The sequence below is a fragment of the Myotis davidii genome, unplaced genomic scaffold (genome assembly GCF_000327345.1).
Source record: "Myotis davidii unplaced genomic scaffold, ASM32734v1 scaffold111, whole genome shotgun sequence".
NCBI classification, from domain to species: domain Eukaryota; kingdom Metazoa; phylum Chordata; class Mammalia; order Chiroptera; family Vespertilionidae; genus Myotis; species Myotis davidii.
In genome coordinates, this window is record NW_006284347.1 from 1819326 (window position 1) to 1836905 (window position 17580).

The following is a 17580-nucleotide window of genomic DNA, read 5'->3' on the forward strand; positions in this document are numbered from 1 at the left end:
TAGTAATTTTCAGGTGACTCCCCTTGCCCATTCATTCTAGGCATTTGTTTTTTAGCTTGTACTTTGAAGTCAGAAAGGTCTGGTTCCCGCAGAGTCCCTCCCGGCTTCCAAATCGGAAATTTCTGTCCCGAGTCTCCCAGCTTGGCCTCTCAGAAACCTCCGTGTCCTCGGCTGTAAGACAGAGGGGACGGTGACACTCTCCACCTGGGAGGATTTTGCCAGATGATCCAGTTTATAAACTCCCCGCAGAGTTGGGAATGTTCTGGGCAATTGGGATTATACCAGGTTTAGCTTGCTTAACTTTAAGCGGAAAAAAAAAGAAGAAAAAAAAGATGAAGCCTTCCACGGCGGTTTGAAGCCAGGGCCTCTGCAGGAGGGACCTCGGCGTCCTAGCAGACAGATGGGCAGTGACAGTGCCTCCGTCTTGGAAAAAGTGGGCGGAGACTCAGCTACAGGGTATCTAGTTTACTCAGAGCAGGTCTGTAATATACGTTGCTGTTGCGGTGTGTGTGCGTGTGTGTGTGTGTGTGCGTGTGTGTGTGTGTGTGTGTGCACCTGTGACATTTCTGGACTGTTCACTACATGCCTGCCACTACGCTAGGCTCAGGACATGCATGAGCTCATTTAAGTGGCACCATGGCCCTCTACGGTGTATGTGACTCCTGCCCTGTTGTGCAGACAAGGACACTGACTGGGAGGCACACGGCCTGCATTGAGACAGGCAGGACTCAGACCCAAGTTCACTGGACATTTTTTTCAATCGGGACGTAAGTATAAGGAAACAGACACAGATGGTGACTGAGAAACTGCTAATATAGTGGGGCCTCATAATATTGCTGAGCCCTCCCCTGTAGAGGTGGGACTCCTGAAATTCCCCACCCCTGGTCCAGACAGGATGGGCCAAGGTCACGGGCACCATGGAGGCCCCTCACAGGCGGGCAGATGGCTCATGACATGGGTAGAGTGGAGAGGCTGGTCATTACAGTGGGGGTCTCAGAGGACCCCGCCATCTTTTCCATTTGAAGCCTTTGATGAACGCTGAAGGCCCGATTCCCCGAGCAGGGGCGGAGTTAATCTAAAGCTGGTGAGTTCACAGTTCCCCCTGGCCTGTGGAGAAAGCTGCTGGGACACCCAGGCAGCCGCAGGGTGTTCTGAGAGGGCTCCCAAGGCTGTTTGCATCACGGGTTGAGGAGGCCAGTGCCCAGGTTCTGTGCTGGGACTGGCCCTGAGTGGATGTAGAGAGGCCTAGGGCAGGCGTTGGATTGGACTCGAGAGGTTGCCCACCTTCGTTAGGTGGGTCACAAATGAGAAAGGGCTACAAACCTCAGTCCACACATGTCCAGTGGGCAATCAATGAAGCTTTATTTGAACTACAATGAATTTCTCTCACGAGCCTCCATGGTCCTGGCGTGAGGAAGCGTTCCCTGAACCTAGTGTCTCTCTTCTCCCCCAGGGCCCACCTGAGGCCCAAGGGTGGGAGGAGGCATTTAGTCCAATGATGCGACAGTTCCTGAGTCAGCAGCCCTCCTGGGTCTCTGTCATCACTCCACGGTCTCTTGTCCAATCCCTGGGCCTCACTGCGACAAGCCTGCAGGGAGCTTCACTGGGTCTCTCTGTGCCTCCACAGGGCTGTCTGTTCCCAGCACTGGCAGGGCGATTAGGGGCCAAGCTCCAGGGCCCTGCAGCTTCCCAGGCCTGCTGGCGAGAGCGGTGTATTGGGGGCTACTCCCCTCTGCTCTGGGAGTCCCCTCCCACTCCCACCACCCTGATCTGGGGTTTAGGCCCCGGGTAGGAGCAGGAAGATGGGCACGGGGGTCTCTCCGACAGCCCCCATCACCTCAGCTTCCCTGGGCCCCCTGTTTTCCCAGCCAGGCCTTCTCTCCTGTGCAGTCTCTGGGGGCTGGAGGTGGGGTGAAGAGGGTACAAACTGACCCAGGCAGTTCCCCCGTTGTCCCTCCAGTCCTGAGATTCCCAGGGGCCTCAGCTTTTGAGACTCCAAAATCCAGCATTGGCTCCTTTGTTCTCCGAGTTCCTGTGGCCTCCCTTCCCTGAGGCCCTAAGCATGGAATGCTTTAGCTGAGGGAATGGAGAGGAGCCAGGGGGTGCCAGGAAAGCCTGGCAGGAATGTTGGTAACAATTGTGTTTCAAATTGTTATCCCTCAGAAAGCGAGAGGCAGCTGATTAACTGCCTAGTGTCTGGAGTGCAGTGCATTTGCTCATTCATTCATTCATTCATTCATTCAGTTTTGTTTGAAAGCCTGCTGGGCAGCCAGGAGAATTTGTGGAAAGGATGAGGGTCTGAGTTGAGGGGCATTGAGGCCAGGCAGCCTGGCTCACCACAGAGGCCTCTGTCCACAGAGGGGACTCCTGGGGGGTGGGCCTTGAGAGAAGGATTTGGACTTCCCTGCCAAATTAGCCAAGGAAGCTCCCGCCCGCCCCGACAGCCCGCCTCAACACACACGGGAACCTGACCAGTGCAGCCTGTTTGAAAGCCTGTTCAGGAGCCCAGATGAGAAGTCCGGTGTTGCCAAGCGCCTGATTGGGAGCAATCACTTAATGACAGAAGATGGCTTTCCCGTCCTTGACATCTGCCTGATTAATTTATGGGACAAAACTGCTATCCTTCACTCCAAAGCTGATTCCCAAATATTCTAAGCTCCTGAAATTCCAAGAGGTTGGAGGGGGGGGGGGGGGGGATAATGCCCCCCACTCCCTGCTCCCTCCACACTGACAATCGCCTTGTGCGCAGCTGCTCCAGGAGGATCTGCCTGGGCCAGGTCTGCTCCAGCTGGACACCTGCCCCCAAGGTGTTTGACTTAGAGACGGGTCTCTAGGTGGCCAGCGGGGACCAGGCCCGGGGCATGCTGGGCTGGGCCTAGCAGCCTGCCTTGCTGCCGAGTGCACGCAGCACGTGGTAGCCCCTCGCCTGCTGCTGCTGTCCTTTCTAGCTCATCTGAAATGGGATGCTGGATGGAGGTTGGGACTTGTGTTCTTGTTGGCTCGCCATCAAAAGGGCAGTTCTGCTTTTGATGAGCTCTCCCCCAAAGAGGGAGCAGTTTCTGTTTGCACCTCCTTGTCAGGTCCTGGCCATGGTCTATAAAGCAGGTGCAGCTGCTTCCCTGTTATCAGCCGTGCGATGGAGGCCTCGCACTCGCCAAGTTCATTCCCAGCTTGGGGTTTTGCATGTGGCCTAAAATGCTCTCCTCACCCTCCCTGTTCACCTGGTCCCTAGCTCCTCAAGAGTTCTTACTGATCCTCCGGGTCCTGCCTCTTTATTGAATCGGTCCCTAACTCCACCTGTAGGAAAGGCAATGTGTCCTCAGAGTCACCTTAAGGTGGAGGGTCCAATCACCTAAACCGATCAGTCACCAGAATCAGGAAAAGACAGCAGCAATTTGAATATTCTTATAAGTGGTGCAAATATTCTGGATCCTTTAATAGAGAACAAGGTATGACTTAACCTGGAGCCTCCGGTCTGCATTTTGTCTGACAGAAAACCCAGAGAGCTTGCTAGAACTCACGGCTGTGGAAACCTGCTTGACTTCACTCTGTGAGGAAAAGGTGAAGATCACTTCCCAGTAGGGAGAGTTTAGGCCTGTCACTCACTTCTCTCATCCTTGGTCTTCTTATATACAGTGTGGCTGGGAGTACTGCGCACCTTGCACACAGGGTTGTAAGGGTTGGCTATAAAGTATCTAAACCTTCCAGCAGATGCCTGGCACATAGTAGGGGGGTTAATAAATGGTATTAACGAATGTAATTATCGATACTACCATTGTTATTATGTGATATAATTCCCATGACCCTATTTTTAAAACAATTTTCATCATGAAATACATCTTATGTAATTCTGAGATGTGTCTAGTGAGTAGAAGTAGACAAACCTGTTTCATTGAAATGTTAAAATTGACCAAGCTAAAATGATAGAGCCCTGAGGTTGGGGGATGGGCAGTAGCTGGCAAGGTGTAGATGGGGCTGGTGTGCTGATGGCAAAATCGGGGTCCAGGCTTCACTTAGGGGGCATGAGAAGTAAGACCACACCTCACCATGCCATCCCCGCTCCCTTTGTTCAGTGAAAGTCTGATTGTATGAACACCCCCAATTCCTAACCAGTACCCCTCATGGGAAGCATGCAGCCCCCCACCTTTCCCTGCAGATCTGTTCACTTCTCACATCCATTCCTTGCTGAGAACCTTTTTGTGGCTCTCCATTTTGCACAGGACTGAGCCCATGTCACATGGATGGCAAAGATAGGTCTCGGGAGACAGAAAACTGTGTGAGAATAGCTGGCATCCCCATCAGCCCAGCATCCAATCATCCGTCATTCATTCCACATGTATTCACAAGGACCTGCCTGAGCTGGGCACTTGTCTAGGTACAGGGAATACAGGTACAGAATAGACTCTCACATCAAGGAACTTACCTATAGTCAGGTGGGAATGAAACACGATGCATAATCCATAATATAATTTAATGCCAAATATCGACAAATGCTTTGAAGAAAAATAAAGCAGGTTTGACTAATGACAAGAAGGTCATCAGCCCTAGCCAGTTTTGCTCAGTGGATAGAGCATAGACCTGCAGAATGAAGGGTCCCTAGTTTAATTCCGGTCAAGGCCACATGCCTGGGTTGTTTGATGTTTCTATCTCTCTCTCCCTCTCCTTTCCTCTCTGAAATCCATAAAAATATTTTTTAAATATATTTTTTTAAAAAGACACACACACACAAAAAGAAGGTCATCAGAATATTCTGTAGCCCTAGCAAAGTCATGTTTATTCCCTACTGCTGTGAGGGAGAACGCTACCTTGTCAGGGTCTGAGTGTCCCAGAAAGGGAAGGTCAGACAGATACGGAAAGGGTCCTGGGGTCTGGGCTGCTCTTCCCTGTGTGGGAATCTGATTGACATCTGGCTACTTTAAGAATGGTGGAGCTCTCATGTCTTAATAGATCAGCAGTTGTTTGGTTAAGTGGCCAATTTTCCTAGTTGAGCCATCGGTTGTCCCAGACCTAAGTAGTCTGTTGTTCAAAAAATTTGTTTGAGGGATGTTGCTCAAGTAAATCATGAAGTATTTTTACTTTACTTATCTTTCTAGGCAAGAATTTTCTGGAACAAATACTACAGTCATATTGGTGGAGGTGGCCTCGGTTACCAGTCCTGACATGGAGCTGCAGACCCGAGCTATCTCCAGGCTCTCAGGGTTAAGTGCGCAACAGAGGTCACCCCAGGTCATTGCCTGGGGTGTGCCCTGTGGCCCTCCATGTCGGGTTGCCAAATTTAGCAAATTAGAACATTTTTATCTGGCAACCCTCTGCTTGCTTTGGATTTTTCAATAACTCATCTATATATTAAGTCAACATTTTCAGCCTCTCCTGAGGCATCAGAATATCTCGCAACATCCAGGTCTCGTTCCCTCAAAGCATCAGCTGAGCTGAGCTGAGCTGCTGCCTTCACTGGAGCCCAGAGCAGCTTCTCATTCGCCACTAGAGGACCTGTGTCTGGGAGCCCGGCTCCCTCGGGTGAGCTGAGTGTGCGTGGATGCGTCCCTTTCCTTCTCTGGGTCCTGGGACATAATGAGCTGTAGAGTCAGAGGTGCTGGACACGTGCCTCCAGCCCCGGGAGCCACCCACGTGGGTGTGTTAGTGCTGCTTGGCCTCCGGTACTGTCACATGCAGCGCGGAGGGGTTGGCAAATACATGTGACCGTTCCATTATGGGTTTTGAAATGTTTGGAAACCTGACCCTTGATTTGGTTATAATCTCTTCGGTAATTGTTATTAGGTGGTGACCTAATAAGAAATTGTTAACTGGGGAGCTATAATTTGGAAGCTTATAATTTTCTTAATGGACATTGATTGGTGTAACCCTGATTAAAATACAATAAAGCCTGAGGCTTACATGTTTTATTCTGAAAGGTTGAAAGGACCAGGGAGTTGACTCTAAAAACGTATTGGCTCCGAAAACTCTATTGAAATAATATTATTGGAAGAGTTTTGTGAGCATAAAATGATCTGACAAAAACGTTTCGATGCCAGCTCCACGGGCCTCGGAAAGCGGAGGGAATATAGGTTTCTGCAGATGAAGCCTGGAAAATGCTTCCAGATTACCTCAGGGGTGAAAAGAAAATTATTATTCCATCCCTTGGCCCTGCTAATTCTTTTCAACATTGATTCTGTCAAATAGTTAGAACCCAAACGGAGGAAGCATTCATAATTGTCATTTATGATACTTTACCGAAGATGACTGCTCCGGGGAGCTCTGGTAGGGTGAACACAAAGTGACTATGAAAGCAACGTGGAGGCAGTGGGACCAGGCCTTCCTCCACACATTCCCACAAGCCCAAGCCAGACAGAGGGTGGGGACAGTTTCAGATTAAAATGGGCCTCTGAAGCTGTGAATCTTCAAAGAAAATCTTCTGCTATCGCGTTGTCAATCAAGTGATAATGAGCCCTGTTTCCCCTCCCTCCACTCACCACAGACATAGATCATGTGGCTCTTTGTGACTTAAAAGCAAGTATAAGAAAGATTACCACCCCCATACCACAGGGAATACTTCAGAAGTGAACTATGCAGTCGGTTAGGGGGTTATATTTAAAATACCTCCTCCCCTCTTGTAATTGTATTTCTTCACCCGGCAGAGGCTAACATATGAGGTGAGTCTGCTGCTGTGAGAATGTTTCTCACTGCCCCCCAGCCCTAATTTTTGAAATAATACCATACCTTGGAGATTAATTTTCAGGCTTTACCGAGATTATAACAAACGGATATTGCTTTGATCTAAATATTTTTCAAAAGGTGGCCGCTGATCATTCTCCCTCCCCTATAATCTTTTAAGAAAGCCTCTAGCCTCGCCAGTCTGACACCCAGGAGGACATGGGCCCAGCTGCCTTTGCTTCCCCCTCATCTTCGCGAGGATGCTCTGTTCTCAATTTTGCTCAAATTAGTCCCAGGATTTCAGTTGTCTTTTTTTTGTCCAACATTCCATCATGCAATTCATTAAAATCTTCACATAAAATATTTAACAGATGAGCTATGTCATAATTCACATTACAGTTTTAAATGGTTATTCATGTGGTAAGTCATTTATCCTGGACATGAGCAGACTTCGGGGATGGCATCCCATTTGATGTCAGGACAGTTAGAGTTCTTTTCCTCAAGGCCCCAGAACGGTGGCCTTCTTCCAAACCCCCAGCTCATCGTGAAATATTCCAAAAGAGTGACATTCAGATGCATTGTTAGTTCTACTCGCAATTAACTGTTTTGAAAACAAACAGAAGAAACATTTAAACAAATGTGGCTTGGCTAACAGCTATTGCAGTTGACCGTTAATTAAGGCAAGTTGGAATCTAAATATGCCAGGCCTTGTTACTATCACCGCTAGCTGGCCTGGCCATGGGACACGAAGGAAGGAAAAGGGGGCCTAAGGACAGGGTGGGAGGCATTAGCCCCGTCCTAGAAAATAGCCCCTCCCCTGCTTGAGAAAGGTGGCCGGTAGGAGCTCATTTTCTGCATGAGACCATGTATGGCCAGCATTTACTTGTAGAATTGGGGTTTTAGGAAAACTGGCTCCACTCCTAAGTGATGAATTACATGAGGAATCCTTAGCAGGTATCTTATTTATTACCTTATTATAGTTTTATTGTCTCTACCATATCCCTACCCATGGATTGAACTCTATTGGAAGAAAACCTTCCTGTTTATGGGCCACCAGCTCAGGGCAGCTCTGGGCCCTGTTTCTCTGCCTGTGCAGGGAGTGAAATAATTGCCCACGTGCTGTGAGCACTAGCCAGCCAGGTGAGAAGCTGTGTGGCCAGGTAGCCTGGCTGCTGAGCACGCAGAGCTGATGGTGCCTGCACTGGGACAACAACCCTCTTAGTCCTCTACGCTGACCTGTCTAGCCTTGCCCTGAGTATTTGTAAATGATCACAGTTTCAGGTGGGGTAAGTGGTCGGGTGTGGGTGGCAGTCACACTTGCCACTGGTCCGAGAGGGGAAAACATCCGTCCCCAGAGCTTTCTCGGCTAAAAGATAACTGACTTCCGTTTTCTGCCTCATTTTGCCGGTGTTCATGTCATCCTTTCCCCTTTCTTCATTATCATAATTTTGTAGAGTGTTTACCCACTGATGTTACCCCCGAAGGACATGGCCAGAAGCCGACAGTATGGCTTTATCATGGATGAATTACTGTTCGGTCTCCATACATTGGCATGAAAGGTTGACTTGGTGGTGAAATACGAGAGAAAACGGATAAACGTTCTAGGAACAAATCATAACTTGGATGTTGACAACCCTATCAAGCCTTTAGAGCAGCGGTTCTCAACCTGTGGGTCGCGACCCCTTTGGGGGTCGAAAGACCCTTTCGCAGGTGTCGCCTAAGACCATCGGAAAACACATATATAACTACATATTGTTTATGTGATTAATCACTATGCTTTAATTATGTTTAATTTGTAACAATGAAATTGGGGGTCACCACAACATGAGGAACTGTATTAAAGCGTTGAGGCATTAGGAAGGTTGAGAACCACTGCTTTAGAGTGTCCTAATACACGTCATTTATTCTGTATCATTTATCTGCATCCCACAAAAGTTCTGTTTAGAAGGAAAGCCAGTGTGACTCTCTTTGGACAGACAGACAGACAGGTGAATTGACATATCCAAGAGCCCAGAACAGGAGCCTGAGAAAAAGGGTTCGAAACCAGTTCTCCTGGTAGCAACAGGTTCCTGGCTATAACCTGTGGATGGTGGCAGTCTCCGGCCTGAGCGCCCCATGGGCATGTGAATACCTGGCATGGCTCGGGGGCTGGGCGAATAGAAGTGGGGGTGTTTGTGTGAGCTTGTGTACCAGGCATGGTAAGCGCTATTACAAACCGGATTTGTGCTCCTAGGGGTATGTTGCAACTGGGGACCAAGCCCACAGAAAATTATTTCTAAATGAATGCAATATGAAAAAGTTATTTTATTTCTAATTTTACATGTAACATTGTTCTTTGGTGAGTCTCGGATTACACTCGAATGCATGTCTATTAACCTGATATGAGATGCATGCATGATTTCATCTTGAATGCATTTGAATATAATAGCACTGGAAATGTAATTTGTATTCTCAAATTTTCTAAAGCAAAATAAATAAATCTTGGGGGTGGTAGCCACATTGGGCATATTGCATTGATTTCTTTGGGTTTCTCTCAAGCTAATCACTAACTTCCCCTTGCAAATCCAGGTCTTCTCACATGGGCAGTTCTATCTGACCTAAATCCTCATACCTAAGTCATCCTCGTTTTTCCCACCTTCAGGGAGTGGGTAGCATGGAGACATTACCTTCTATCCTTGAAAAGCACCAGGCCCTCTCTCTAATCCCTCTTGTTATCACGGCTCACTGTCCAGGACAACTCCCTGCTGCAGTGCAAATGTTCTAGATCTGTGTGGTCCAGTGCAGTAGCCATTGGCCCCTGTGGCTACTGAGCACTTAAAATGTCACTCCTGCAACCCAGGGACTAAATTATTCATGTTGTTTCCTGTTCATTTAAGTAGCCACATGCAGCTAGTGGCTAGCAGTCGGGCCGCACGGGACCAGAGCCTGTGATTGAGGCCAGCTGTCTGTCCAAATTCCAGTGCAGTGGTCAGTGCGCTCTGCAAAGGAATGGTCTCTCTGCTTTGGTGCTTGGTTGATGCTTTGTGCTCCTCCCCATCAGCTCTGAGAGCTGGAGCACGACCCTCTCCTCGGTGATCTGACTGCCTCCCAGCCCCCACCCCGGCTGCTGCATCCCTTGTGTCTTCATCTCATGTCCTCACCACCCAGCACATATTGGGCTTCTGGTAAATGTGGGAGGAAGGAGAAGGAGATTCAAAGTAGGTGGGAAGGAGGTTAGGAAGTTGGAGAAAGATGAAGTCTGGGAGTTAGAGACCTCATGGGAGGCCTGTGGTCTGTGCTGCAGAGATGAAAATCTTAGAGTATTGAGGTGAATCCCAGGAACAGGCACCTGCATGACCAAACGAGATGGTGGTGCTCCAGACGCCTGAGTATTTCACGTGCAAGGCTATGGGGTTTGGGGGAAGGCAATTCTCCTAACATTGATCCTGCTGTTTCGCTGGGTTCCAAAGACCATCGCTGTGTTTTGGGGTCACTGTCCTAAGAGAATCACCCAAATGTATTGGCACATTGGGAAAGATCTCCAGGGTCTATTCTGCTCCTGGGAGGTGAGTGAGGTACCTCCAGGCGCTGTGCTGGGAATGGGACTCTGCCAGGCCTTCCTGAGGAGGGTCCCCAGCAGGGAGCCTGAGAGGGTCCCAATGAGACGGAAGTGGGGGGGAGGGGAGCGGGGAGCGCCACCAACTCCAGGGAAAATATGGTGATGATTTGCTGGACTGTCTAAGAAATTTCAGACCCAGGGATGGTGTTTTTATTTTCTGCTTTCTCTTTGGGACTTGGGTTTCACTAAAGCATTTTCTGTCTTTGTTTTCTTTATTAAATTAGCAAGATTGACTTGAATCAGAATGTACTGTTATGGCTTGAAATGTTGTTGAAAGAACAAAATAGACGGGCATGACAAATACCTCAGGTTCCATTTGGAGTGGGGAGGAGGAAGAGAGTGGGACTTGCCGAAATCATAATGGTTGTTTGTCCGATAAAAAAAAAAATGAGACAAGAAAAAATTGTGGAGGAAAACAGTGAAAGGAAGATAAATTTCTGTTTCTTGAAGCTCATATATATTTTTTGGAATGGAGCCTAGGATGTTTGTTGGGAGGGGGGTGTTTCTGTTCCGGCTTTTTTGGTGTGTATTTTTATGTTGTCGATTTTTACTTTACATCGTTTTCATGCTGAGATAATTAACCAGATGCCCAAGTGGCTGTGGCTGCCGAAAACTCATCGCATTCTGCTGGTCCCTCGCCATTTGGGGCGTGTCTCAGTGCATCCTTCCCAGGCTTCCCTCGTGGACTTTCTAAAACAGAGTCTGAGGCCCTGCCACTTCTCTGCTTAAAGGACCTGCGTGGCTCCTCAGACCCCACCGCAGCAGGCAGCACACTTCTCTGTAAAGGGCCACCGAATAGGGTGTTAGGCTTTGTGGCCATTCGGTCTCTGCCTGGTCGCAGACAGTGAAACCCGGTGAGAGTGGCTGCGTTCCCTTAGAAGTCCGATTGCAGAAAGAGGCTGGGGTGGCCCTGGAGCTGACCCCTGGCCTCCGGGCCACCTTCAGATGCCTTGGCCTGGCATTCTAGACCTCTTGCCATTTGACCTCAGTCTGCACAACCACGGCCCCAACCCCTCCCATTCTTTAAAACCTCAGAAGACACGGGGTCTTTTTAAAAGGTTTCACCCTTTTGCCTGCGCTGTTTCTGCACTTGAATTACCATCTTTTCTCTGTTCTTACTTTTCATATGGGTTGGATCTCCGTACATTACCTTACATAAACCTCTCACCCACTGCCCAAGGTCAAGGCCAACCCCTACCCCTCTGTGCTCCACATGCTCTGTGTAGGCCTCTGATGTCCCCTTTACCATGTGGCTGCTCCCCAGTGAGACACTGAGGGAGCGTGTGCTCTCATGCCCCTAGTTCCCAGCCTGGAGTTCAGCTTGGAGAGGCCTCTGAACAAATGGTCGTGAAGTTGCCCCACCAATGGCTGGTGAGTCTCCGAACCATAGGGAAGTGTAGTGATGTGTAGGTGAGAAGGTGCAAACCCAGCCAGGCTGTGGGAAGCCAGGGGCCAGCGTGGCTGAGGGGTTATGAGGATCAGGGAACAAAAACAGAGCCAGGTCAGAGCCTAGAGGACCCGTTGCATCAGGACCATCTGGGAGCCCACTGGCATCCACCGCACGGCCCAGACGAGGGAGTTCAGGGGCGAGGGAAGCCGTGTCTAGTTTAGGGCATCGGGACCAGGGAGAGGATGCAGCCTGCTGGAGTGAGATCAGAGGAAGCAGCCCGCATGATTAATGGGACGGAGGGACTGACTCATGAGGAAAGATTAAAGCGCTCCTCAGAGCTCGGGTACAGACTGAAAGGGGCAGATGATAGCAGGCTGCAAGTATGAGATGGATAAACACCCAGGAGGGAGCCACTGGCTTCATTAGGGAGGTGAAAACAGGGCTCCATCCCACAAGGGGAGGTTGCTGATGGAGGAACTCAGATGAAGGTGGGCCGGGGGCAGTGGGGCTGCTGGAGCTGGGAGCACCATGGGGTGACTCTTGCAGAGAACCCTCTGCTCTCATCCTGCAGGGTCTCAGGTCTGCCATGGTGCTGCCCTTGGCCCTGGGAGGCAGCCTCAGAAGTGCCCGCTTGCCAGGCTGGGAGGGCTGACTGGAGAGGGTGCGGGAGGGCAGCTACAGGGAGCGGTACCTCCAGGACAGACAGAGAGACAGACCCGTGTCCCTCCCTCTTCTTAGATACCAGTGAGTGGACGCCAGGGCAGTGTGGAGGCCATTTGCTCCGAAGCCAGGTTGCTTCTGCCCTCCCAATTTTGGGTTGAACCCCAGATACTCATTCCAACCCCCTCCTGAGAGCACAGGACCGCCCTCCCCTCTGCCTGCAGAAGCCCAGCCTTCACCCTGGCCCACAGCTTCCTCGGAGGGCTCTCCCAACAGGGATGGCCTGGCAGGCATTTTGGGAGGCAAGACTTACTTGAAACAGCATTAAGCAGCCCTGGGCTCCAGAATCAGCTGCCCTCGGGTATTCTCTGGTATTTTCTCCAGGGCTGGGCAGAGAAGCTGGTGCCATCTGACATCACCGTAGGTTATTGATAACTAATTCACCAAGGCCTGTAGTAGAGAGGTGTGCTGGACGCTGGGTGACATTCGGATCACCTGGGGTGCTTTTCTTAAACCACCTGCAGGGTCTCAGGCCTGCCTTGGTGCCCTCCCAGACTGGCAGGCGGGCACTTCTGAGGCTGCCTCCCAGGGTCAAGGTCAGCCCCAAGGCAGGCCTGAGACCCTGCAGGATCTCAGGGAGCTTCTGGTCCAGAGGGCAGATGCCACCTAGGGCAAAGCAGGATGGAGCCGGAGTCTGAAATGGCTCCTCACAGAGACTTTCCATTCTGCACGCTACAGCCGTGCGTGGCTCCGTGGCTCTGATCCTAGGGCTCACCTCTCATTCACAGCCCTGAGATTCTGGGTGCAGTGATAGAGGATGAGTCTCTCCCAGCCTTGACTCTCAGGGCTTCCTTCAACGATGTCTTTAGAAAATAGCAATGCACTTGCTAGTTATAAGGGTAACAGCCCAAGACCTCCATGAATCTTCTAGTTCCTGCAGCCAACACAGACTCCAGGTGGGGAGTCTAACACGTTTTAGGAGTATCAAGTGAACTCTTTATTTTTTTGGTAATTGCATATTTCTTTTGATAGATATTATTACTTAGGTTGAGGTTACTTTACATATTTAAATAAAAGAAAAAAGCATGGGAAGATAACAGTACTGGTAGTATTAAGAAATGGCAAAAATTGTGTGTGTATGTGTGTGTGTGGGGGGGATTTACAGTGGACTGAAGTTTGCAAAACTGCCCTGAAGTAAGTGGTGTCCCACAGGGAGTCCAGTTTTCCCGGCGTAGTCTCATTCTTTCTTTCCAAACTCCTCTGAAGTTTTCTCACCACCCGAAGAGACTTTTGCCCTGACTTGAGCACTTTGTGAAATGGTTCAGTAGGTACTTGGTCTTGTGGAGAGAAATAGTGCGAGCTTGTTCCTTTCATAGTTCTGAGGTTCTACCCAATTCCACTTCCCAAACTTTCACATCACTCCTTCCCTTTCTGTTCCTCTCACTAAGCCTGGCAAACAGAATATGTGACTCCATCAGAGTTCCTGGAGAGATCATTGAGATGTGAATCCTGAGGGGTGGGGGTGAGAGGGGGTGGTTAGGGGGGGGGCAGTTAAACTAAGTCACCTAGGAAAGTGATGGATGACTTACTTCCGGAGACCAGCCTTATGACAAGGGCTTTTAAGCTTCATATCTCACTAACACATGGATAGTACACATTTTAGAAATGCCAGTTCTAAAACGGGAACTCTTAAAGAAACAGCAATCTTCTGAATATCATTCCTCCCCCACCCCCCACCCCCATTTCTGTATTTAGCTTGTGTTGGGGAAGAGGTAACCATAAATGATGAATTTTAGAAACACTCAAGTCACCTGTCTCTAAAGAATCACCTGCCCTGTGCTCAGTTTGCTCTGCATCAGGAGTTCTGTGAGTGCAGGCCACCGTGGGAATCCCTCACCTGAAAGAGGACATGTCACTGCTGTGCACGTCATGTGAACTTAGCCTGTGCTTGGTTTTCTCTGGTGTGCTTTATCGGCTCCTTGCCTTCACAGTAACCTGCAGTGATAACGTTGCAGAGTTGTGGAAAGGGATCTCTAATGCCCTGTTTTCTTTCTAATTGCTCCCAGCTGTCGGCATTCAGATGAAACTCGAATTTTTCCAGAGGAAGTTCTGGACCGCCAGCAGACAGGTGAGTTACAGCGGGCACGGAAGCCTCGGCGGCCCTGCTATTATACAGGTGCTCACACTCGGGTCCCCGGAGCCGAACGGTTCCAGGTTTCCGATGAATGTGTGTAAAATGAACTGCCAGCTGCTCAGATCACCATTCGTTTCACTGCGGAGCAAACGCTGTCAGCATGTACGGTGCCCCGTGCTAGGAAGCAGGGACTTTGATCCTACGGACAGTTCTAATCATGAGGTCAGGATAGTGACCCTCCAGAGGATACATGTTTTCTTTTCATAGCAGGGACTTTTGTGAATTTTCAGTGTCTCTCTTCAAATCTTGTCACACCTGGATGTCTACCTGTGAACTCCTTATTGCACTCTGGAAGGACTTTGCATGCCTGGGTTTGGGGAGGCACCCATCTGCCCTCTTGGGTCAGAGGGCTTCTCCATCTTGAAGAATGTAGGGGTGTTCTCTCCTGGGCCTCGGCTCCGGGTACTAACTTCAGGGGTATTTGTGCAGTCATCTGGCAGAAATGGCAACACATAAGTGGGCCCCATGCTAAATGTTGGATAATAGATCCTTTCTTAAATGAAGACACTTTAGGAAACTATAGACTAAGAACACAGATGGATTTTTTTTTAAAAAGTCACTGGTGATTCATTCATTTAAAATAAATAATTGCATAATTATATTTCTTGTTATCCAAAGATTTTTGAATTCTTAAGAAGATATCAATGTTAAATAACAACATAAATTAAAATGAAAAAGAACCAGCCCCCTCCCCCAATTATCTTTTATATTACTACTAGAGGCCCGATGCACAAAATTCGTGCAAGGGGCTTGGCCCTCGTGGCCCTGGCTGCCTTGCAGTCTTCACAGCCCCCCCGCCCCCCACAGCCCTGTGGCCCCGCCCACTGGTCATTCTAGAATGTTGTTCCACCATCGGTCTAATTAGCATATTAGCTCTTTATTATATAGGATAGGATGCGGAGTTGGTATGTTGGTATTGATGCAAGAGAGGGCAGGTAAGATTCATTGTGGAGAATTCTGTTTAGATGGAATTTGGAATTTGAATAATAGGCAAGGACTTTGATGGCTTGTCTTTGAGTAATGAAGTGCCCATAGCAGACCTGGGATGTCACAGTAACACATTTCCCCTTGCTTTCCCCTCCCACAGTGCGCCTCTCTGGATGGCAAATGCTCCATCAGCTGTGATGACGAGGTAAGAAGGCCTCCTGGGGAGGTGATGGAGGGTACCTTCTCACAGAGGAAATGCCACTAAAACACGGATTGATCTGAGCCAGTCTCTGAAACACCCAGGGATACTTGCTTTGTTCCCTTTTTTCTTTCTTCCCCCAATCAGATAATTTATGAGAGCCGGAGAAATGTGCTTTAAATGTCCCGTGGCAGCACTATTGGAATTCTGGCATTTTATAGGAAAAACTACAAATTACTGCCATTTGAAACTCACGTTATGATTCTCAAACCTTTTCCCCTATGTGCTATCTCTTTTTATCCTCATAACAACCCAGTGAAATGGGTAGGAATGGTTACCCTGTTTTGCAGAGGGAGAAACTGAGGAGCAGAGAAATTAAATGATTTGCTTAATTTCATGTACTAAATGAGCTGAAAACCTAGGAGTTGAAAATTCAAAGTTTTTTTTTTTTTTCTCAAATAGTGCTTCCCTCCTACAACTCCCCCCCTCCCTAAGAGGAATTTAAATCCCACGCATGAGCAATAGAAGAAAAAAGTGTTCCACTGCCATAAGTCTGTCTGTCATACTTATGTTTTTACAGCAGTCAACCCCACACACCCTCTGCCTCATGCTTTAGAGCAAGCAGATGTGTAGTGGCCTCTCCCCTTGGCTCTGGTAGCCTTTCTCTCCTGTGTTAGCTAAACATTAGTCAATACATAAACTGGGACTTATAAATAATCATATATTTATATTCCTGACGGTTACCACAAGGATTAAAGAAATCCTAGCCAAACATAATTTCAAACAGAAAACATAGAAGTATATTTCAAAAAAAGTAGGCAAAGGAAAAACAAGTAGAGAACTGTAGAAAGGAGGAAGTTAAAACATACAATGCTCAGTCCCCAGAGATCTGGCTGCCAGTTTAAAAAAAAAAATCATAATTGTGTGAGTGAGTCACTATCCAAAGAGTAAAAGCCAAACAATCAACTTTCCAGAAGAAGCCCAACTTTTTCTTTCAAATAAAAAATTAGCCCTAACCAGTTTTCTCAGTGGATAGAGCATTGGCCTGAGGACCAAAGGGTCCCAGGTTCGATTCAGGTCAAGGGCATGTACCTTGGTTGCGGGTACATCCCCAGTAGGGGGTTTCCAGGAGGCAGCTGATCGATGTTTCTCTCTCATCAATGTTTCTAACTCTCTATTCCTCTCCTTTCCTCTCTGTAAGAAATCAAAAAAAAAATACATTTTAAAAAATAATAATTTTTCCCATAGCCAATAGCAAAGAGCTTCCTATGATGTTTTATGACCAACCCTTTCAGTAAGTTTGGGACTCCCAGTCATAGGATAGACACATGGCCTCAAACCTCTTCTCTTCTTTGAGACATTTAGTGCCATATTGGAGTTCTCAGCTGAAAACAACACAGCTCAACAATAATATTAATTAAACTGTTAACTTGTACAGTAGGTACAATTACTAATTTCAATTTGCTATAAGAAAACTGAGGATAGTCGGTTGGTTAATTGAATGACTGTATGGATGGTTGGTTGGCCATAGTTGTTTTGGTTGGTTGATTGGTTTGTTGGCTCATTGGGTGGGTTGCTGGTTGGTCGGTTGATTAGTTGGTTACTAGTTGGTTGTTTTAATGGTAGATGGAAAGTTGGTTAAACAATTTGATTAATAAAGCCAAAGACAGTAATTTTCTTTCAACCCACTTTGCCTCTATGCAGGCTCACATATAAAAACAAGTGGAAATAACAACTAGAATAGTCATTAAATCCACAATTAAAATAGCATATTTTTATTTTTTTAATGCTTTTATTGATTTCAAAGAGAGGAAGAGAGGGGGGCAGAGAGATAGAAACATCAATGACGAGAGAGGATCATCAATCGGCCCCTTCCTGAATGCCCCTCATTGTGGATTGAGCCTGCAACTTGGGTATGTGCCCTGACCAGAATCAAACTGTGACCTCCTGGTCCATGGGTC

General features: G+C 48.2%; 1 protein-coding gene across 1 annotated transcript in view; it reads left to right on the forward strand.

Annotated features, from left to right (window-relative positions):
- The window catches only part of CACNA2D3 (calcium voltage-gated channel auxiliary subunit alpha2delta 3), an 817122-nt gene that overhangs the window by 703061 nt on the left and 96481 nt on the right, over positions 1-17580 (forward strand). Inside the window, exons 27-28 of the mRNA XM_006754680.2 lie at positions 14366-14427; positions 15581-15625. Of these exons, the coding sequence (XP_006754743.1) occupies positions 14366-14427; positions 15581-15625 (107 nt within the window). The remainder of the gene's footprint in view (positions 1-14365; positions 14428-15580; positions 15626-17580) is intronic.